This window comes from Schistosoma haematobium, chromosome 1 (genome assembly GCF_000699445.3).
Source record: "Schistosoma haematobium chromosome 1, whole genome shotgun sequence".
In the NCBI taxonomy this organism is placed as follows: Eukaryota; Metazoa; Platyhelminthes; class Trematoda; order Strigeidida; family Schistosomatidae; genus Schistosoma; species Schistosoma haematobium.
The window spans coordinates 40,916,682-40,940,155 of record NC_067196.1 but is presented as its reverse complement, the minus strand read 5'-3'; the positions used below and the strand labels follow the sequence as shown (position 1 = coordinate 40,940,155).

The 23,474-nt window shown below is 38.5% G+C and overlaps 1 protein-coding gene across 3 annotated transcripts in view; it reads right to left on the bottom strand.

The window, feature by feature from the left end:
• MS3_00009818 (uncharacterized protein) overlaps nucleotides 1-23,474 on the bottom strand; it is a 44,890-nt gene that overhangs the window by 7,128 nt on the left and 14,288 nt on the right. For 2 of the 3 annotated variants that reach the window (XM_051218224.1, XM_051218223.1), the window contains 14 exons: nucleotides 20,377-20,468; nucleotides 20,113-20,255; nucleotides 18,061-18,119; nucleotides 16,809-16,934; nucleotides 13,975-14,121; nucleotides 13,487-13,786; nucleotides 9,905-10,673; nucleotides 8,314-8,894; nucleotides 7,588-8,182; nucleotides 6,657-7,430; nucleotides 5,400-5,737; nucleotides 4,874-5,281; nucleotides 3,492-4,055; nucleotides 685-1,905 (listed from right to left, as the gene is read on the bottom strand). In XM_051218224.1, coding sequence (XP_051074065.1) covers nucleotides 685-1,905; nucleotides 3,492-4,055; nucleotides 4,874-5,281; nucleotides 5,400-5,737; nucleotides 6,657-7,430; nucleotides 7,588-8,182; nucleotides 8,314-8,894; nucleotides 9,905-10,673; nucleotides 13,487-13,786; nucleotides 13,975-14,121; nucleotides 16,809-16,934; nucleotides 18,061-18,119; nucleotides 20,113-20,255; nucleotides 20,377-20,468 — 6,117 coding nt within the window. Of the gene's footprint in view, nucleotides 1-684; nucleotides 1,906-3,491; nucleotides 4,056-4,873; nucleotides 5,366-5,399; nucleotides 5,738-6,656; nucleotides 7,431-7,587; nucleotides 8,183-8,313; nucleotides 9,600-9,904; nucleotides 10,674-13,486; nucleotides 13,787-13,974; nucleotides 14,122-16,808; nucleotides 16,935-18,060; nucleotides 18,120-20,112; nucleotides 20,256-20,376; nucleotides 20,469-23,474 lie in introns of those variants that run through there. The other variant, XM_051218225.1, reaches the window with a different exon arrangement.

Sequence of the window (23,474 nt, the reverse complement as noted above, 5' to 3'; positions counted from 1 at the left end):
TCGCATCTGCTGGGGTTACCGGGTAAGTAATAGTGAAGTTAGACGGAGGGTATTAGGGAATAATGGTAAATGCGTTGATGAGGTTGTAAATCTACATCGACTAAGATGGTTGGTCCACATATTACGCATGCGCAACCACGGACTACCACAGCGCGCAATGCTGACTAGTGTTGGGGACGGATGGAGGGTGGTCAAACCAAAACGTGGTATCAATCCACAAAGCCACCAACTTCTGGTCTGAGCCATGTTGGTAGATGCAAACCACTTGGTTGGGATCCACGTGACTGTCGTAACTAATGGTTGGAGACTCTGGGTGATATGGCTCAGAATCGATCACAATAGCGTCAGTGTATACACTCTTTGTCCTCTCTTAAACTGTGAGATTAAAATTACTTTGCACCTTTCATTCTACGAACTAATTCGTTCTTCCTGTATTATATCCTTATACGCAATCATTATTTTATATATTACTACCATTGAAGTAAATACTTCTATGAATTTGGTGTTCTTGTTGTGCTAATGAGATGTGGCAATTTGGACTGATGCATATATGTGCCTGGTCCTGTGTTGTAGATGACTGATGACTGACTTAGTATAAGAATCCAGTCCTTCAAGATGTTTATGAGAGATAAATAGGAGCCCTGAGTAAAAAAAACCTTTAAAATATTAGGTTAGAAAACGTACGTGATCACTACGTTGAGAAACGTTGTTACGATAAACTTGCATAGTGTTAGAATGTACCATTTGTTGATTGCTACGACTTGTAGACATCATAGCCTGGTTATTTATCCCATAACTACTAGGCAAAGAATCAGGAGCCATTTGAGGTTGGTGAACTAATTCTGACATTTCAGGATAAGTTAATCGTGTGGCTTTAGGTATAGAAGTGCTCTGAGCACCGGTATAATCCCCTTGCGTGGGAGGGTTAGCAGTGGAAATAAACTGACCAGGAGCATGCGGACTGATTGAAGGAACACCAGAAGTGACTGATGTCAGGATCCTCGACCCACTAGGTGAGACTGGATCTGGTCTTGTTTGGGACTGTTGATAAAACATTGCCGGATGCTGAGCAGAAACCTGTTGTGAAAAATAAGCATGCCTCATTGACTGTTGCTGCTGCTGCTGCTGATGAGCTTGATTTTGCGATGATACTGAATGGTAGGGATCGTGAATTGAAGCATGTTGCTGCCACATTGGAGTATTAATATAGTTAGCATATGGCTGACAATGAGACTCATTGGGTTGTTGGTGGACAAGGTTACTGCTGGATTGGTTCATAGACGTGTAAACAAGTCCTGAGCAGGAACTACCTTGCTGTCCGCTAGTGGGCTGGGAAAGAGAATGACGGGACATTATATGTTCCTGTTCCTGCTGAGCAAGATGAAGTTGCTGTTGTTGCAAGAGCTGTTGGTGATGTTGATGTTGAACTTGACGTTGATGAACTTGTTTAGCTAGAATTTCCTTAAGACGTTGACGTTCCAACTCGGTACTGGAGTAGTTACCTTGTTGTGTATGAGCCTGCTGTTGTGAGCCAGTATAATTGCCAACAGACGGGCCTTGCTCAACAGCAACTGGTAAAGACGATGAGACATGTTCATTAGATGAAGATTGTGGAAGTGTATTTATTGAATAAATTGACTGAGATGTATCACCTTCTGATGTCATCCTACTGACATGCATTGCTGAACTACCCACAATAAAAACATTCCCTGGATTTGTCGGGGCAGAATAAGAAAGCACACCAACATTACCCGGAGACGCTCCAGCCCCAGGAGTGGTAGGCGCTGAAAATGTATTCCCAAGACCACATAACTGACTATTCGGCGTACCAGGAGTAGCAGGATGAGAAGCAGCAAAAGAATGGTTTTGCTGTCGACTAACTGAACTTTCGGAGGGGAGTAAACTCTGTAATAAGATGAAAAGTTGAAAAATGTTATCTGAAATATTTAAAAAACCATGCGCTATAAACGAAACCGACAATCAGACACAAAAACTAGAAGTAACAATGTGTTGGGATGTTCAGAAAAATATCCCAAAAACAATTATCCGGTTAAGTCTAATGCTACCCTTGAACGTTAAATGGTGTCATTTTCCTATTGGTCGTTCCCCTACTGATCAGTATTTATTCACGTGTCATTTTTCTGTTGGTCAATATTTATAGTAATCCTAACTGTATAATTATGCATTTGTTTGTAAATCATTATTCTGCTCCTGACCCCATAAACAATTTTTCATCTACGGTTCGTGTTCTGATATATTGGAGATTGGGTAACAGTAATGGGGTCGTACTGGGATATCTGAAGCTGGTCAATCGGTAGAAATTAGTGTAGCCACCTCGCGATTCACAATACAATGATGCATGAGCTAATTAACTACTAGGCCTTAATTTATCAGGGAAAATACATGGCTACAAATACACAAGCAAAAAATGGTCGAATCCCAATCAAAACCACTGCTCAATAACCGCACAATATCTGGATGATAATATAGTTCAATGTTGAAAAACGGTTGGAGCTGAACTAATGATTACAACCCAATCAGAAATTAGCTTGTTCAGCTATTGATATAAGTATTACTATTTGAAATTTATTTTATTTCAACACATAAACATTGGTACAAGGAGGTACCAAATATATGTGCCACACAATAGCAATGAGGCCAGTAGTTATCATTGATTTGTGTGAGGGTTGTGATGCTTCCCGGGTGCACAAACCGAAACAGGTGGTTTTCTTAGGGTGCCACACCCCGATCCTTTGACCTGAAGGTCTAATCCACAAGGGAGTGGAGAAACGTAGCCGGTGACCGACAGGTTTATGAGTCATTTGTTTCCACAGGATCCTGGAGCCCATATGCACCATTGGTTTGGAATCAGGGTCTTCCAACTCCCCTAGGTGGACCCTCTGTGTCCACCGACCCGGTTAAGGAGACGGATATTTGGCTTTCGCCTTCTCAATTCAGAAAACAATTCTCCTGCCGCCAGAATACAATGAGTAGGACTTCCCTGACATACCTGAACCAAAACTGCCGAAGGTAAAGAAAATTTCGAGACTGCACCATGTTTAGAAGATGAGTGATTAAACTTACTTACTTACTTACACCTGTTACTCCTCGTGAAGGAGCATAGGTCGCTCACCAGCATTCTCCATCCAACCCTGTCCTGGGCAATCCTTTCCAGCTCCTTCCAGTTGTAATTCATCCTTTTCATATCTGCTTCTATTATCCGACGTAATGTGTTCTTTGGCCTTCCTCTTTTCCGCTTCCCTTCAGGATTCCAAGTTAGAGCTTGCCTCGTGATGCAGTTTGACGATTTGCGTAATGTATGTCCTATCCATTTCCATCGTCTTTTCCTAATAATAATTCACTTCTACTCCCAAGTATGTTATGAACTACTATGAGATTGTGACTAAGATTCCGAGATAAAACAGTACTAAAAAGCACTTAAAAAGGGTACTCAGAAGAGACAAACAATTTCAAAAAAATTAGCTAACCACCTGTGAAGTAAGATGATGACCACTAGGTAAAATTGTATGATGAGATTGTGGGACAGGAGAAGGATGTGACGAAGGCATTGGTGTCGCTGTTCCAGCGGTGCTGCTCCTCATTAGCTGATTTATATTGGACGGAGACTGTGGAGGGACAGGTGATTGTGCTGGACTAGTTAGTGAACTTGTACCATGTGGAGGATATGGATGAGGAATATGAAAAGAAGTTGGGGTGGGAGCGTGTATTGAAGCAGGTGATCTTATGGGCGCAGGAGACATTGACGAACACACAGAAGGTGGTGGTGTTGGTTGTTTCAAATTAGCAGGAGAATTTACACTTACAGATCCTGTGCTCAATGAATTCATATTTCCAGAAGGAGGCCAAATAGGTGGAGGAGGTGGTAATGATGTCTGGTGACGGGATGGTGGTCTGGAATTCACAGGTGAAACCATGTAGGAAGAACCTGGTGATGGTACTGTTAATCCAATCATTTGCTGATGTTGTTGAGGTAGAACGTTACCAGATGTGTTTAGCTCGGTATTAGGGAACGTCAAACCCTGATTTGAAGGAGGCTAGGAATAAAAGATAAGTTAGCTTTAAACAAACATCGAAAAACACAATTAAAGAAAAGTATCATACTAAGATGGCTTCTAAAAACGGATTATCTTAAAGGGTTCAATTAATTGACTCATAGTGCTAAATAAAATACTAAACTATTTTGCACAATGGAAAGTTGAGTGAAAGATACGTAAATTCTGTTTCAAGTAGTATCTGGAAACAATATCAACGTTGATGTAACTAAAAAAACTGTACTTACAGTTCACCAATGCAAACGACTTTGTATCATAAATGAAAAATCTGACCTTCCTTAGCCGAGGATAACTATGGATACTTTGTTCTATTAAAATTTATTAATTGATAACATGATTTTCAGTTGTATAAATCATATTCCTTTTTTACCGAGTGCCCTACTTGTTGGTGTCTTATTGTAACAAGCATTTTATGTACAATAATGATATTAAAATATTCAAGTTGGTTGATGAACCCTTAAAAAATTATTAGCCCTATTCACTTCCTGAAATTAACGTTATCAGTGTAATAAAAAATTACAAATATTGATTAATTTCTAATTCTGGATATTTTAACAAGGGAAAATACCAGTCAGAAATTAAAAGATTAAACGATTCAGAAAAACGAGTCAAAACAAATCATTTCTTCACAGAAGGATGAATTTCCTCCATGATATTCTAAATACACCACAATCTATCAAATTTTCAATTGATCCCTCAAAATAATTCCTCAATTGATGCAAATACGACAAGATTTGCACAAATGATGACATGTTTTATATTTTTAGATAAAAGAATATTGTTGTAAACAAACAAGTTACCTTGTTTATTGTTTGATGGTGAGCACCAACAGAATCACCGCTACTATTACTACTCGAAGTCATATGCGACGACAGAATACGGTCCTGGACATAACTGTTGTTTGGAATTTCAGGAGTTAACGATCTATGCAGCTCTTTTGTCTGTTGCGGCGAGTTCGTATTCATTTGTTGTTCCGACTGAATATGATGAGGTGTACGATTTTGCGGACGCGTATAGGCTGTAGGAGATTCTATAGGATAAGATAACTCAGAACCAGATTGTAAGGGTATTGTTTGATTGACCAATGTACTAGGTTGGCAGTACGGCTGTGTAGGTGGCATTGTGTTAGAGATCCCTATTGAGCCCATAGTTGTAGGTATATTCGTTTGATTTGAACGCAGTGTAGTTCGATTGTTACGAGCTTGTATCTGACATTAAAGCGAACAAATAAAGTTGATTTGATGATACACTGGTGAGTGAAAAGATGATAACGAAATGAAGATAAACATGAACTAGAACACTACCCAAAATCAATACACTACTCACCACCCAAGTTCCACGTTCTTCACTAGAAAGTCTACGCCAAAGCTTGCTAATTTCTTTAGCACGAACAGTGAATTCAGGATACTGGCCACGCAGTGTAGGATGTGATATATTTGCATGCAACACTGGAGCAATTGTTGACTGACCACCTAGACGTTCATCTTCTTCCCATTTATGGTAATTAATACGTCTACTAGCTGAATTGGAAACGTTCGAATTTGAATTGGGCATACACAATTGTGTGTTGTTTGATGCTGTACAAGGTAAAATATTTTGTTGACTTGGTCGATTCAAAACAACATGATGGGTATTCCCTTCCATATTCGGTGATCTCATAGAATCTGAAATTAAAAAATAAGGATTAAATACTTAAAAAAATTAAACGGTGTACTATCAAACAGCTCAAAACATTGAGTCGTCTACATGAATAAAACATATGAGGAAAGAAAATAGTATACACGTTCATCTATAAAAACAACAAATAGAAATCACTAAAGCCTCTATTTCACAGAAAAGCATAAATCATTCAAACGCATGCTGCGTTTCGTTCACCCCAACTAAAGATTCTTGACATCGTGTAACTCCTAAGCTTCAACTTTCTCGTGTAAATCAAATCAATAAACAAGTAATGGAGATGATAATAGTGGGAAATTTTATTCAAGGTATGTACTAAATGTATCACTACACAAGTAACGTAAGGAGTAAGAAATGAGATATATCTGTTGTGAGCCGCTTAGCAACTTGAAAATTAAAATTTATACTTCAATCACTGATATGTAATATTATTCAGACACTATTATGTATATCTCTCATGATTTATATTCAATTTAGTTTTCACTGTATCATAAAATTAGTCCTGAAAAGTAATGTGTATATTAGAGATTGTGAAACATATCCACACACGCGCGTGTACAAAAACAAGTTAACCTTGATCAGTTGGAATTCTTAACTGAAAGTAGAGCACTGACTATGTGAAAAACAATAATATATATCCAAACTAGCTGAAGATTCAGTTCTATACTATTATATCTAACTCACATTTTTAGTATGTAAAAAAGTCAAAATTGAAAATAACCGACACATGGTTAAAAAAATCTCTATTTTCTCAACCACTTTTATCTAATGCGGACTAGTTTTAAATTACTAAAATTACATGTTATCCCACTATTCTAAAAATATGAATGATTCCTTTATTATTAAAGTTCAAATTAACGAATTTGTGTATTTAAAATGTTGTTTAAAACAAATAGTATAACTTACTGGGACTAATTACATTATTAGGATTTTGAAGTTCAGTGGAACATCTTAAAATCACCTCCTCAGAACCACTGTTAAAACGAAGAACTCCAGGAGACAGAGAGTTAGGATGACCTGTAAACTGACGAGAATTAGGTGAAGTGATATGATCAGTTTGATAAACATGAACAGGTTGGTTGTGCAATCCAACCTGACCATGTACAATCATTTGCTGTGTTGATGGAGTTCGTTGAGGTCCATTTGAGCCATGCATAGGATGAGATACACATGGACGTTGTATATATTCAATTTGAGTGCTCTGTTGACAACAAACTGGAATAAGATGCTGAGTATCCATAGGTACATTTGACTGTGGAGATGACATAAGTAACTGTGCTGAATTCGAACCTTGAGGAACTAGACATTGTCCAGTTGCAGAAAGCATAATAGCTCCTGGATTAGATGAAATTAAACGAGAATGAGATTGCTGTTGTTGCTGTTGTGGCCACATACCAGGTCTTATTACTTGAGAGGGATATGGTGGTGGAGGTGGAGGAGTCATTGGGTTAGGAGATTTGGGTTGAAGAGGTTGTGAAATGAATTTTCCATGACTACTAACCACTGAAAGATGTTGTTGTGGTGATTGTGGAACTGGACTTTGCAAAACAATAGGAGAACTGGACTGACGTTGAAGTTGCTGATGTTGCTTTTGAGGTTGAGTTAAAACACGTCCAGGAACAGGAACAACATGAGCATAAAAGTATGAAGGTTGTGAACTCCTTATCTGTACTCGACCACCTAAAAAATAAAATGACGAATGTCTGCAATATAACTAATGTTTGCTGATCGCTGTAACTAAATTACAAATGACATAGTTCAAATAACTATATATATACCCCAAGATCTACTACAACAATACACAATGGATATGAAGAAAGTAAAACGGACGACTCACTTTGAGGATCTATATGCTGTTGTTGCATAGGTCGAACCTGACTTTGAGGAACTGGAACCGTCAATAGAGAAGAGCGAGGAATCTGATGTTGTTGAACATTGATGGACTGGTTGCTTGGTTGATATTCCCTGCACTGATCTACAGGACGCTGAGAATAAGACTGACGAACTGAATCAGGATTAGGATGAACTACGTTTGGCCGTTGTTGTGCCATGCGCTGAATAGATATTTCGGAAGGTGGAGGTGTAGTACTCAACTCATTGCTAAATACAGCATTTGGTATAATTGATTTTGGGCTGTCGTCAGCCAAATTGGGTTCACTAAGTTCAAAACCAGTTGAAGGTCCAAGTTGCGTTTCAATATCACTAACTGATAACTCAGGTAGATTACCGGTAAGCGTGTTTACACAATGTCGTGGATGAGGTCCAGGTACATTTTGCGAGGATCCAAGATCATGACCACTAGTATCACGAGGCGGCATATCATAAGCATTTAAGATTGTATTGTTTGAAGGGCATACATCGACAGTATCGACTAGCTGATTCAAGGACCCTTCGGAAGAATCATGGACTGATTGTGGTCCAGTTTTACGGGTCTACTCATACAGAAAAAAAAGATAAACCAAAAGATAAGTGAATAATCTGGTAAATATTTTGAAGGGATACTCGTTGAAAATTGATCTTAAAAACTCTCTAGTGGTTTGAAGAATAAAACTGGCTAACCCACCTGTTGATCCTGAATAACTAGATGAGATTGTTGCGATTCTGGATGCACAGTACGTTGCATATTGCGAGGATGCTGCTCTTCAACCATCTGGAGATAAGTTGTGGATGAATGACCTATATATGGTGACTTCGGATAATGAGGTTTGTTAGCAGGGCCAAGATGAGTTTGTTGACTTTGATTGTCGAAAGGCGAACTTATTAAATCTTGTTGTGCGACGAACTGCTTCAAACACATCCCTTCTGAGTTAGTAGACTCTTCCATTCTGAAAGGCTCCGAAACCTGTGACTGGTAGACAATTTTGTTAGAAATGACGAATCTTTCAGACGACTGTATATTTTGATTGTTTTGAGAATATATGAAAGACACATGACCTGGACTTTCGCTTGATACCGGTTGTTTCAACTGGTTCTTTGAATGACCCACTGGTAAAGGACTTGGAGCTTGTAATTGATCTGTTACATGATCTGCAGATACTTGTTGAGGGGTTATATCGTTTAAGTCAGTTTCATCTGTAGAAGCCAAATCGCTAAATCCAAATAAGTAATCATCCATAAACATAAGATCCGCGGCTTCATTTAAACCTGGTAATGATAAGTGAAAAGAAATTAAGCCCCACGATCATTTATAACAAGCAAATGAATTGCATCTTTTGGACACTAACCGCAACATTTATTTAAATAAGAATCCAAGTTATGGAAATGAATAATCAATTACTAGATGCACAATTCATTCAAAATTGAACAGACATGATATACTGATATTAACTATACGCATTTATGTAGAACATATCTTCAGAAAAATAATAAGTACATCATAACCGTCCAAAAAACAGAAACAGAGTTTTTGGTATAAATCTTATCGTTGATGATCTAAAAGGGGAATATTACAGTTCAGAATTTAGGGTCATCAATGTAGTGGCAATCTGCAATACATCCCTACTGAACTTATGAATTTTTGTAGTTCTTTACAAAAGCTAAGAGAGATTGCATATTTAAAATGCTGAATTTGTAATGAAAAAATACTGAATGGACAGTATATACGGTTGCACACTCTACAGTTTTTCACTAAATGATGGCTTGATTACTTGAAGACCTTGTCTTTCAGCCATTTGGTTTCATGATAGGACAGTCACGTACAAGCACCAGCTTACTCAACATAAAGTGTGACTCCACGCAAAGCAAAAGGGATCTGAATAAAATTAAATTCAGTTACATCATGTTCATATATAAGAATCTAAAAGATGCAGAAATATTGAACCGATGAGTCCAAAATTGGACCAAACCAGTACTTTCACCAAAATTACTTTATACAAATGTGTTTTCACAAAAAATGAATATTTGATGAATAATAGTACTATTTGGGACTTTATCAGATCTATTGACGGACCAACCAACAAATGGACTTACAAATGCAGAGAATTAGATATCAAGGGGGAAAATGAGGTGTCATTGAAAATTTTATCTTACTGAATAATTGTTAATCATAATCGATCAATCCAACGAAAGTATTATTAGAAACTATTAGATCTAAAGAAATTATAAAACAACCATTCTATGACCTATTAAGTGCTATCATTAACTTAAAAACTCACCCGCTGGCGTAGTAGCTTGTGTAACAGAATTAGCATTTTGCCCCACCAAGCTAGTTGTCACAGATAATTCCGTTGACTGTTCCTGGGGCGACTGAGCAGACAATAAATCAATATGAGGACTGAGTTCTTTATTTGATGAATGAACAACACTTGCAACACGAGCTGTTTCAGCTGATACAGTATCAACAGAAGGATCCAAAGAACTAACCAGATTTTGTGATTTCGGACTGAATTGACTGACACTCACTGGAGTTATGCAATAGTTATCTTGTGAATTAGAATTAACTGGTGGACAAGTTCTAGACGACACAGTTTGGTTGTCATTATAGTCAACTGCAGAAAGTTCACGAGAAACACTTTCATCTACACTAACATTTTCGGTATTATCTTTTTGAGTTTTTAGTATATCTGTATCAGTAGAGCTTTCAGTCATTTTTATCTCCGACACTCTTTCAGTTAATTGATGAGCAGCGGGATTCAGTGTAGCTGACAGATCTTCTTCTTCAATTTCTAACGCTTCATTGTCCATTTCATCTTCTAGATCTTTGAGTTCATCAAAATCGCATAGATCTCCATCAACGTCATCATCCTCTTCATATTCTTCATCACCCTCATCAATATCGTCGTCTTCATCCATTTCTTCAGTACCGATTTCAAACTCTTCATCCCTTGAACCTGACTCTGTCCATTCTCCATCTAAACTATAATCATCTGATTTAGTTCGATTTCCAAGACGGGCAACATTACACTTTTTTATGTGTGCTCCACCCTAAAAATAGAAAAAATATACGTATCGACAAAATAAACATCTATATTTATTTATTTGAGCACATAAACATTGGTACAGGGGGGACCAAATACATATGCTCCACACAATAACAATGAGGTTGTGAAAAGTTGGAGGATGTATAGTGCGTATAAGAAAAGAAGAACAACAACGTAAAGAAAGTGTATGAGAGTGAAGTAATAATAATAATAATAATGATAATAATAATAGAAACAGTTCAATTAGAAAAATTGTAACCAGAAAGAACTCTTGAAACTGAAACAGTTACAATCATTTTTTATGAGGAAAATAAAAGAAAGTTACAGCAGGATCGCGACTGGTTTCTATTCTGAGCCATATCTGATAACGTCTCTAGCCCAGCCAGGGAGTCGAGAAGGACCAACAGAAGCCAGCTCTTTGCAGCTTTCTTTCATACCACGACACCATTTCATACACTGACCACCTCTCCGCTCTTTCCAACCAGTCACAGCGTCCCCAAATAATGCACGACGTGGAATTCTCTGAGACGACATTCGTAGAACATGTCCGAGTCACCGAAGTCGATGTTTCTAGATACTGACATCAATTGAATTATCGCCACTAAGCCCGAACACAATGCCGAACCTCTGCATTACTAACATGGTGTTGCGACTCGATGTCAGCAATCCTTCGGACAGCGATGATTGAACACAGAGAGTCGTCTGACATCCTGAACTCAGAGAGGCCAGGTTTCACAAGCACAAAGCAAAACCGTGTCACCGATACGTTGTAGATCCGACCTTTCACAACCAAACTGACTTTACGAAGGCACCAAATATGGATCACATCAGCATAAGCCACTCTGGCCCGCACTACGAGTGGATTCATCATAAAGCAAACGCCACCACCAGCACTTACGCAGCTACACCGATACACGGAGTACTCGATTACCAGCCGCTCAATAACCAGGGTGAGTACGGGATTAGAATCCTGCCTGTCTTGTAAAAGTACTTTCAACTTAGAACGTGCAAGCAAAGCACATAACATACTACGGACACTGAATGTCAACTGACTAAGTGCGGATTGCATGGCTTGGGTACAATCGCAAAGACAATATCATACGCATAAACAAGTCATATAAACCTGGTGATTTGTGGTGCTTCAGGAGTTGAAGTTCCTTGCGGACGTCCGCCGCTTTAGGTAGATAAGTCGTCACAGGTTGTGGAGGGAAGGACAGTCTTGATCAATGTTGTCGGGGCAGCAGACCAGTTGAACTGCCTCTCGAAAACCTCTGCCCATCGTCCAAGACGTCGGTAGATGTTATCGATTGGCATCCCATCAGCTCCAAAGATTGTCCCATTCACATCAGACTTCTTGCTGCTAGCGACTCGGATGAGTTGAAAGAGCTTAAGACAGTTACCATATCCAGCTGCTGCTTCCAACTCATTGGCACGCTCTGACCACCAGGCTTCTCGGTCATTACGCAAGCATTGCACAATTTTATTGCGTAACAATCTCCGTTTACGGTCAAACTCGCGGTCACCCGGAGTAAACCGACGGGCTCCAACGAGTTGTAAGGAGCCTGAAGAAACCCAGTGCTTATAAACAGGATGTTGCATGAAGCCACAAGCGACTTTACTCGCCATTTTCATGGCGTCGTGCAATTGCAGCCAATGCTCGTCTATACTTTTCGGTGGGTTGCTGGCTAACCTCGAACCTAGTCTTGTACACAACCACTTCAGCGGTAGCTGGTCGTAATGTGATCAATCTGAGTTCAGACTTGAGATGCAAATGAAGGACATTAGGTAACACACGTCGACGATGACTGTGTCGGTAGTTAGTGCTAGCCAGAAACAGGTTGTAGTATGCTCACAGTTGCAGTAGACGGTCATCGTTATCTGACCTGCGACCAACAAGTCTTCAATGCCCACCAAAACAACTCTCCTCTGTGCGCATTCAAGTCTCCGGCTAGTACTATAGTATCTGTTGAACGCACTTTCTGTAGAAGAACAGTTAATTAGTTGTTTAACTCATCATTGATCGCATCCGGTTTGCAATTTGCCGGAGCGTAGGTGAATATGACAAAAAGACATCGTCTCTCACACCGATTTCTCCGTACTTTGATGGGAATTTCTAATCCAACAGCCCATAACGGACTGTTAATGAGGATCCAATCGATCAGTGCTGCCTCAGCTCTAGCACTTAATGCAACAGTAACGCCAGAGCAACCAGACGAAGATGCCATAGAGTCCCCGGATAAACGCACGTAAAACAAGCTTTTCGAAGCGACAGATGGAGGGCGAATTCGTGGTATGTCACGAGTCTTGAATACGGGTCTCTGATAGACGATAGACATCGATATTAAGGCTTTCTAAAAACATAGCTAACTCTATCTGTTTTCCAATCTGTGAGAACGTTGAAAGAAGCCAGTTTGAATGGTACATGTGGTTTCAGAAAGACTGTTACAGTATTCGTATTCGGTGGTAGCATGCAAATTTCAACCAGTCAGTGAATCGAGATCGTTTAGATAGGACAGGGTTTCCACCATAGGCGAACTGGGGTATAAGTTGATAAATACGAATACACAAATTGAGAATAAAAGAAAGTAGATAAGTGAAATAGTATAAAAAAATAAAAACGAATGTAAATACGATTGTGAATAAAATTAGCTTGAGAAAGCGTTGAAGCAAGAGAAATTTTCCCAGTCGTAGTTATCAATGATTTTTGTAAGGGCTTTTGATACTGCCCGGTTGCCCGAACCGAAGCAGCATCCACTATATTATTTACTAATGCAATCAAATAAACGACAAACTAAAATTTTATTACTGACTGCTTACTTTAGTTAGTTTAGAAGAACGAACAGAAAGAGTAAATCCACCTTTGTTCTGTTTAATTCCACTTACAGACTCAGATCCAATTGTAGGTTCCTGTGATGAGCCAATTGGACGTATGCGCTTTTTCTTCCTCAGTGGTTTTCTCTTAGCGGAAAGCAGACATTCCCCATAAAAAGCTTTCATTAAATAGTTAGGATAGTGGTCTTCCAATTCGGATTTCTTCTTGTTCTGACGTCTACGTTTGTTGTCGGACGTCGGACCAACAAACTGATCAGATGCGGCTGCAAGCTGTATTTTTTTAGTCTATATTTAAGATGAAAGAATGGAAAACTTAGTTCAGTCAAGTCGAATTACGTAACAATAATAAAACCTACAGAAACTAAGATTTATATATTAATTTAAACGGAAATACTGGTACAAAGGAGCACCAAAATATATGTGCCCCTCACCCAGAAACTCAAAAAGGGAATATTCAATAAAAGAAGACATACTTGCAACCAACGATTGGGTTTAGCTCGAAAGCCTCCAATACCAAGATTTTTTAGTGGTCGATTACGATTAGAATTGTTTGTGGTGGTTTTCCCGTTAACTGATATAGAACCAGCAGAACTATTACGACTGATGCATAATGAAGTACGCTAAATAAATAAGAAAGATTTTCTTTAAAAGTTAGAGAATGGAACATCATATAGACAAGACAGGTTTTCACTTTAAACGTTTTATCAGTTGACATGAGAAATTTGAAAATAATTTACATCCATGATGTTTAAGTAAATCTCCTATCAGTACCTAGGATATTATATACACACTGATGATTTGAAGCAGTAAGTTTGGAAACTAGTTCCAGGCCTTTTAATAAGAAATTTAAGAGCATCTAGCACTTTCCCCATGATTAATAAAAAACATAAGTGTACATTTATTTCAGTAAACGATTACTATAAATTAATGGAATATAAAATGACGAGTTGACTAGTTGATTGAAATATCAAGTGTTTTTTTTTATCAATTTCATACATTATCCACCATAGATAGGAATGATAGAATATTAAATAAAATCCATTCTCAGCAAAGCTCTCTATTAGGAATAGTGAAATGGCTAATCATCGTATAAAATCTCAAATTCGTATGGCACATTAGAGAAAATTTGTGTCAGAAAGACAAATCCGTTAGAATTTTATAGATTGAAATCACTAGAAAAGAAATTACTAGCATTCAGTTGATGACTATTTGAAAACGATCAATCAAAAATAAACAGATCAATAAATGAAGGCACAAAGGCATAAAACTTCGCCTGTAGCTTTTCCAGAGTTACTGCCGGTCCCAAGCCGGGATAAATGGGGAGGGTTGGGCATGGGCTGAGCGACCCCATCCCGTAGAAAACTAACTCGCCAAAAAAATGCCGACCAGGAAAAATAATTCAACAAATATACAGATACAAAAGAGTATAAAAGTGAAAGTTTTAATTAAATAAAGAAACTCCATGTAATCAGGAAAACGATGCGTGAGAAAAGCGAAATACCAGAAAAACCGAAAATACCACTAAGTGGAACCTTAATCTAAAAGTTGATCACTGTACATAAATTCATGTCAAATTAACAGATTTGAACAAAATTAGTAACAGGATGAACAAGATGAAAATAAAACGAAACAACACAATTAATCGATCAAACCTTATTTCTAATGAAGATTCGTCTAGTCTGAAAAAGTTATTAATAAAAGACTTCCTATAAACAAGTAAATATTATGACGGTCATCAGTCATCTACAACACAGGACCAGGCACATATATGCATCAGTCCAAATTGCCACATCTCATTAGCACAACAAGAACACCAAATTCATAGAAGTATTTACTTCAATGGTAGTAATATATAAAATAATGATTGCGTATAAGGATATAATACAGGAAGAACGAATTAGTTCGTAGAATGAAAGGTGCAAAGTAATTTTAATCTCACAGTTTAAGAGAGGACAAAGAGTGTATACACTGACGCTATTGTGATCGATTCTGAGCCATATCACCCAGAGTCTCCAACCATTAGTTACGACAGTCACGTGGATCCCAACCAAGTGGTTTGCATCTACCAACATGGCTCAGACCAGAAGTTGGTGGCTTTGTGGATTGATACCACGTTTTGGTTTGACCACCCTCCATCCGTCCCCAACACTAGTCAGCATTGCGCGCTGTGGTAGTCCGTGGTTGCGCATGCGTAATATGTGGACCAACCATCTTAGTCGATGTAGATTTACAACCTCATCAACGCATTTACCATTATTCCCTAAAACCCTCCGTCTAACCTCACCATTACTTACTTATCCTAATGACTAAATCCACCCTTCTATACCAGGTAAAACTGAAGTCATTAAGAATTGAATATTTCTATGTAGTTTTATTCTCTAAGCTGGACGGTTTGGTCATGGAGCTTTCACTGTTATTCTGGACGACATCAGCACAAACCTTAGGTAGAAGCCCTACCTGAAGTTTTTGCTGATGATGTCGTTTAGAATAACGGTGAAAGCTCCACGACCAAACCATCCCGCTCAAAGAACAAAACTCCATAAAGATCATCCACCTGAGCTACAAATCCTCTCTACCATCTCAGAATTGAACATCCTATGATAAAATCATCTTGTATACTTACCTAAGAGAATCAAGAAGACACACACAGGAATGTTACTAAACAGTACAACACTTCGCTCTGTAATCCATAAACTCTTATTATAAAACCACGAGTGAATTTTTCTGAAAATAAGACGTAATTATGAAAATCGCTATTGTAAAAAGTAATTTTAAAGAAACTATCATCAGATTACCAGTTGATCACGGGGATTATCAGAAAAATTTCCGTGTTTCAATAAAATCTATACATATCGAGATCACGTACTCCATTTTTACTACGATTATCAATATTATCAACGTTTTAACCAGCGTATTTGCTGATATCGAGTAAACGGATCAAACGCTTACTGGTCTAACTAAACTAATTATATATAATTTTGTACAGGTCAACTGAACGACAATAAAGTTTAATTTAATAGCTATAAATTTAGGAAGAAAATTATTGAAACTACAGATGAGCAGTAGTAATTTATGGGATAAAAAATGGAGAAAATATTAGAATAAATTCAGTGATTAAGCACAACAACAAAGCAAAGATTAATGTCCCATGCAGGACAAATAATTTATGCCATTTAATATTATGTACCTACAATAACGAATTAATTAATAATAACAGCTAACATTCAAGTCCCACAACAAAAGTAAGTCGAGCATTAATTCCATAAACATTTAAAATGAATATTAATTTTTGACTAGTATAACTAACTGTGCCATCTTGTATTGAATTACAGCCATCTTCTTCTGATTGTAGGCTGGGAGATTTCCAATCAGGATAATTGGATAGATCATTTTCTCCATCAACTCCAGAATGTAGTGAAGCATCTTCATCAAACTAAAACATCCATAAGAGGATAAAATATTATTGAGGGTATCAAGAAAAAAAAAGTAATATGTGATAACTAAACATGAGTAGTAGTTTGCGTGCATATAAAATTTAGGAACAAACCCATTGGTACATCATTAAACCAATAAAAACTTGATTCATTAGAAAAGAGTTGAAGTTATTCAGCAATGATAATTCTTCTTAAGATGAAAAGATATTGTAGCGAAGAATACTGCAAGAGAATTCATCTCACATGAACATATTCTTTAATAACTTTAATCGGGTCACAATGTGTTTGATAAGCCAAAAACACTAAAGCAATCGTAAATGAATTTTTAGTTTTTAATAATAGTTCAACGAGAACACACATCAAAACCCTAAAAGAGTATGATAAAGTTTAGGTAGTTTAGGTTCAATAAGTTACACTCTTGGGAACGAAGTGAAAAATAAAGGTTATCAGAAAAGTACAAGTTTAAGGCGATGCTAAAGAGTACAAAATGATGATATTGTGGTGTGGGTTATTTATATCCATATAAGTAGTATATAACTGTGGTCAGGCATAGAATGTATTTCAGTAAAAGATCGAGAAGGAAAGAACGGAAACGGAACGCGGTTGGTATGAAAATGCATGAACAATGAAGTCTGAGACAATGGACTGACATTTGCAAAAGGAACAGTCAAGTTTGAGACGATGGATTGATATTTTGCAAACTAACTATTTACTATATGGTTCTCAGATTTTAGTGAGATGCTCTGTAATTTCGTGTCAAATACATTCGATTGTTCCCACTCATGCTCTTGTTCACTACAATACCAACCAAATAGGAAAGTCTAGGAACCTAAGAAGGCTTGGGTTTTACAGTAAAATCTTTCTCGGTTTCATATCATATACTAAGTTTAATTAACTAGTAATATAAGACAAAAATATACTGGAAGTAATGGTCTAATAACACAGAAAAATTGGTGCGAAAAGATACAAACCCAACCATGATGTTAATGTTTGTAAAACTCATTTCCCAATTTGAAGACAGTGATTCCAATAAGTAATAGTAAAGATTTTAGGATAGTTAGACTTAAAGAAAATTAAGAAATTTTCTGTATTCAACCTATTAAAACAAGCAGATCCCAAACTCACCTGTCCATGAGGTCCGCATGGAGTTAGTTCAACTGGAGTACTATCACCAACGGAACAAGCTAGAAGTAAACAAGAGTACATCTGAATGTAATCAGGGATAAAACGGGAGAAATATTAATTTCCATCGAAAAACTTTTTAAAGGACTATATAGTAAAAAATTCAACAATTATCTATGATTATCCAAGAAAAATAGCTAACATAAACAACAGTGATTCCATTTGAATAAATAAACCCCACGTTTCATAAAATAAAAAGCTCGCTAGATACGATTTTGCACAGTAGAATTATTAACATGACACGGTTTCTAATCCAACCATATTAAAATATCGCATACAACAATAATTTCTGACAAAGACAAATTAATTACTGAAATTCGTATCTTGTTTAACACAAGACTGATTAACTTACATTTACTGCAACAATAAAATCTCGACGGGAATACCTGTTACTTTAACAAACACTTGCAAACGTTGAGTTAAGGACACCAACCCAAAACTTTTGTATCATTACATGATATTCTAATACCTCTATCCAAGTCTGCTTTTGCTAGCGTTACTGTTGCATTAAGTGCTAGAGCTGAGGCAGCACTGATCGATTGGATCCTCATTAACAGTCCGTTATGGGCTGTTGGATTAGAAATTCCCATCAAAGTACGGAGAAATCGGTGTGAGAGACGATGTCTTTTTGTCATATTCACCTACGCTCCGGCAAATTGCAAACCGGATGCGATCAATGATGAGTTAAACAACTAATTAACTGTTCTTCTACAGAAAGTGCGTTCAACAGATACTATAGTACTAGCCGGAGACTTGAATGCGCACAGAGGAGAGTTGTTTTGGTGGGCATTGAAGACTTGTTGGTCGCAGGTCAGATAACGGTGACCATCTACTGCAACTGTGAGCATACTACAACCTGTTTCTGGCTAGCACTAACTACCGACACAGTCATCGTCGACGTGTGTTACCTAATGTCCTTCATTTGCATCTCAAGTCTGAACTCAGATTGATCACATTACGACCAGCTACCGCTGAAGTGGTTGTGTACAAGACTAGGTTCGAGGTTAGCCAGCAACCCACCGAAAAGTATAGACGAGCATTGGCTGCAATTGCACGACGCCATGAAAATGGCGAGTAAAGTCGCTTGTGGCTTCATGCAACATCCTGTTTATAAGCACTGGGTTTCTTCAGGCTCCTTACAACTCGTTGGAGCCCGTCGGTTTACTCCGGGTGACCGCGAGTTTGACCGTAAACGGAGATTGTTACGCAATAAAATTGTGCAATGCTTGCGTAATGACCGAGAAGCCTGGTGGTCAAAGCGTGCCAATGAGTTGGAAGCAGCAGCTGGATATGGTAACTGTCTTAAGCTCTTTCAACTCATCCGAGTCGCTAGCAGCAAGAAGTCTGATGTGAATGGGACAATCTTTGAAGCTGATGGGATGCCAATCGATAACATCTACCGACGTCTTGGACGATGGGCAGAGGTTTTCGAGAGGCAGTTCAACTGGTCTGCTGCCCCGCGACAACATTGATCAAGACTGTCCTTCCCTCCACAACCTGTGGCGACTTATCTACCTAAAGCGGCGGACGTCCGCAAGGAACTTCAACTCCTGAAGCACCACAAATCACCAGGTTCAGATGACTTACCTCGGGCCCTTTATAAGGATGTTGGTGACTTTCTGGTTAAGGAACTGACCGAGTTGTTTACAAACACCTGGCAATTAGAATATTGCAACTTTGTGCCAAACATTTTCATTTATCCGGTTCAAAAGATGGTACTTCCTCAACTCTGACTAACAACACATTGCACTGATCAATTATTTATCAGGTAGAAAACTGAGTTTTAAAAATTCGATGTTACAGTAGGGAAAATATCTACAATATATTATTGGAAAATGGTATGTAAATTTTATCCTTCAGAAACAATTAGTCAACTTAGCAACCAGCTGGTTACCGCATAACATGAAATCAATTATAGTTAGATATTGTTTTACTTCTAAGTTTTCCACACAAAAAATAACCGGCATAGAAATATTTAGAACTATTATAACTCACATCCTGTATCAGTGACTGATTGGTTCTGTTGATCTGATAGACGTTTTTGATTTGTATGACGTTTCGGTTGAATTTTAAGTAGAGCTTGTTTAATGGTATTCAAGCCACATTCACTTAGTACAACACCATCCATGAAAAATTGACTAAAAATTTATAAATTAAATTAAATTGAATAATAGAGTGAAATAAAAACATTTGTAAGTTTATCTATTAAAATCAATAATTAAACCTGAGACGATAAAAAAAAAGAAATTATGTACCTACCGAGTGTCACTTGATGAACTATTGTCATCATCTGCTTGTGAACGCGTTAAACATGCAACTCCAGTGGAAGAGTATGGGAATAATGAAGACGGCTAAATAAAGTGGAAAAAATAAGCACGAAAACATAAATAGTTTAATATGAATAGTCAAATTTTACACTTTGTATTGCAAACTGTGACCGAATGATATGTTTGTGCGCTAAGCTACTATTCAGCAACTTCAACATGGTGAACGATACTACTTCTACCCTCCTCTTCACAGTCTTACTAACTAGAGTAAGCAGTTTAGTTGTTCGTTCTGGTCGAGGATGTATTGATCATATCTCCACCCTCCGCCAAATGTTAGAACACCGCCATACTTTTCAAAGGCCAACAATCGTAGTGTTTCTTGACATCAGGGCTGCCTTCGATTCGTTGGATAAAACTATTCTCTGGGATTGTCTATAGAAGAAGGGTGTGCCTGAGAAGTTTATTAACATCCTAAAAGCCCTATATACAAACACCTCAGGTAGAATGATGGCATACAACCACCTTTCTCCATTGTTCCATTCGAGCAGTGGGGTTACACAGGGTTGCACAATCTCACCATTCCTCTTCAACTTTGTCATCAACGACATTCTGGAAACAGCTCTGATGGATGTAAGTAATGGCGGTGTGGATCTGTTGCCTGGAGAAAGACTTCTCGACCTTGAGTATGCGGACGATATTGTCTTACTGTGCGATAATGCCCAAGGCATGCAATCCGCACTTAATCAGTTGGCAATCAGTGTCCGTAGGTATGGTATGTGCTCTGCACCTTCGAAGTGCAAAGTACTTCTACAAGACTGGCAGGATTCCAATCCTGTACTCACCCTGGATGGTGAGCAGATAGAAGCAGTCGAGAAGTTCGTGTATCTAGGTAGCGATATAAGTGCCGGTGGGGGTATGAATAATGAGATCAATTCACGTATAGTGAAAGCCAGAGCGGTTTATGCCAATCTCGGCCATCTTCGCTGCTTTCGTGATGTTAGTCTGGCTGTAAAACTTCGGATCTACAACGCATCGGTGAGAGCAGTTTTGCTCTATGCTTGTGAAACCTGGCCTCTCCGAGTTGAGAACGTTAGACGACTCTCTGTGTTCGATCATCGCTGTCTCCGAAGGATTGCTGACATCCAATGGCAACACTATGTCAGTGAGGCAGAGGTTCGGCATCGTGTGTTCGGGCTCGGTGACCATAATCTAATTGGTGTCACCAGCTTGAAACACCGACTTCGGTGACTCGGACATGTTCTACGAATGTCGTCTCAGAGAATTCCACGTCGTGCATTATTTGCCGACTCTGGGACTGGTTAGAAGAAGCGGAGAGGTGGTCAGTGCATGACATGGTGTCGTGGCATGAAAGAAAGCTGCAAAGGACTGGCTTCTGTTGGTCCTTCACGGCTCCCTGGTTGGGGTCTGAGAGATGGTGCTACACAGTGGCTAGAGACGTTATCAGATATGGCTCAGAATAGAAGCCAGTGGCGATCCTGCTTTAACCTTCTTTTACTTTCTTCATAAAAAGTGGTTGTGTCTCCCTTACCTAAAAGATTTCTTCCGATTGTACCATTCCGTTCCCTCATTAATACCACACTACCTTACACCAATCTCTTCGTTATTGTTCTCTTTTTTGCGCTCCTTAGTCTTTTTTATCTATTTCTCTTCGAATTCTCATTGTTTTGTGTAGCGCATTTATATTGGCGCTCTCTTGTACCAATATTCATGTGTTCAAATAAATAAATAAACTGATTGTTGTATAGAAGCTTTGTTGATCAACACCTAGTAAGATTCGAAATACCTTATAGATAACCAGTTATCAAACGTTACTATATTTTAACAACTTAGTAACTGCCAATGAACACAAATCGTAGTGAAAAATCCGTGGAAAGTTCATGAACAGAATTCATACTGTAACAAAAACTTAAATTGATATTAATTTGTATATGAGGATTTCACATCCCTTACACCTAACAAATAAGAACATATGTTTAGCCAACCACGCTTTAAACTACAAGTAGGAGCTTTAAAAGTTCGAACACTGCCAAATAGGACAACAGGATTCCTTAGCTAGGACTTTAGAATCCCACGCCATCGATGTGTGCTGCGTCTCCGAAACGCGCATACAGGATCCAAGTAGCGTCATTCATTTGACCTCACCATGCCAAAATAAAGAACCGACTCGATTCACGCTTCATGTATCTGGAAGCCCTGATGCTGCTTCCCGTGGCCTCGCTGGCGTAGGTAGTAGCATTGAGTCCTAGGGCAGAACTAGCTCTCTTAAACTGGATCCCAGTAGACAGTCGTTTGTGCGCTGTCCGACTGAACGGAACAGTAAGAATCCGGAAAGATAGGGACATTCGTCGTTGCCTCTTTGTCGTCTCTGCCTATTCTCCCACTGACTGCAGCTCAGATGATGTAAAAGATGAGTTTTACAGAAAGCTTTCCGACCTTCTCCGAAAAGCTAAGCGCTCGGATGTAGTAATAGTGGCCGGTGACTTTAATGCTCAAGTAGGTAAACTAAGCGATAGGGAAAGACACCTAGGTGGATCTTATGGTGTCGTGGCTCAAAGAACAGATAATGGCGACCGTCTGTTGCAGCTATGCTCAGATAACCGCCTGTTCCTTGCGAATACTAACTTTAAGCATAAGGAAAAACATCTTTTAACATGGCAACCCCCTAATTCGTCCCAACGTTGGACCCAAATAGATCACATCGCTATCAGCCACCGATGAAGGGGCTCGATAGAAGACTGTCGCTCATTCTGGAGCACATGCTTAGATTCAGATCATGCTCTAGTGCGAGCGCGTATTTGCTTGCGTCTTACTGAACGTAGGAAAGACGCAGCAAGGAAACCTCTTAGGGGCCTACTTAATGATAGTCAAGCTAAGAATATATTTCAGGAAAAACTAGAAAAACAGTTAGGCAGTCATGTAAGTGATGCCCGACCCGAGGTAGCGTGGAATGACATCTGAAAAGCTATTGAAACAGCAGTGATATCTGCTAGTAAGGTAAACCATAACGTTAGGGAAAAACACTGGATCTCAGCAGCATCTATCGCACTGATAGATGCTCGGAAACTCATC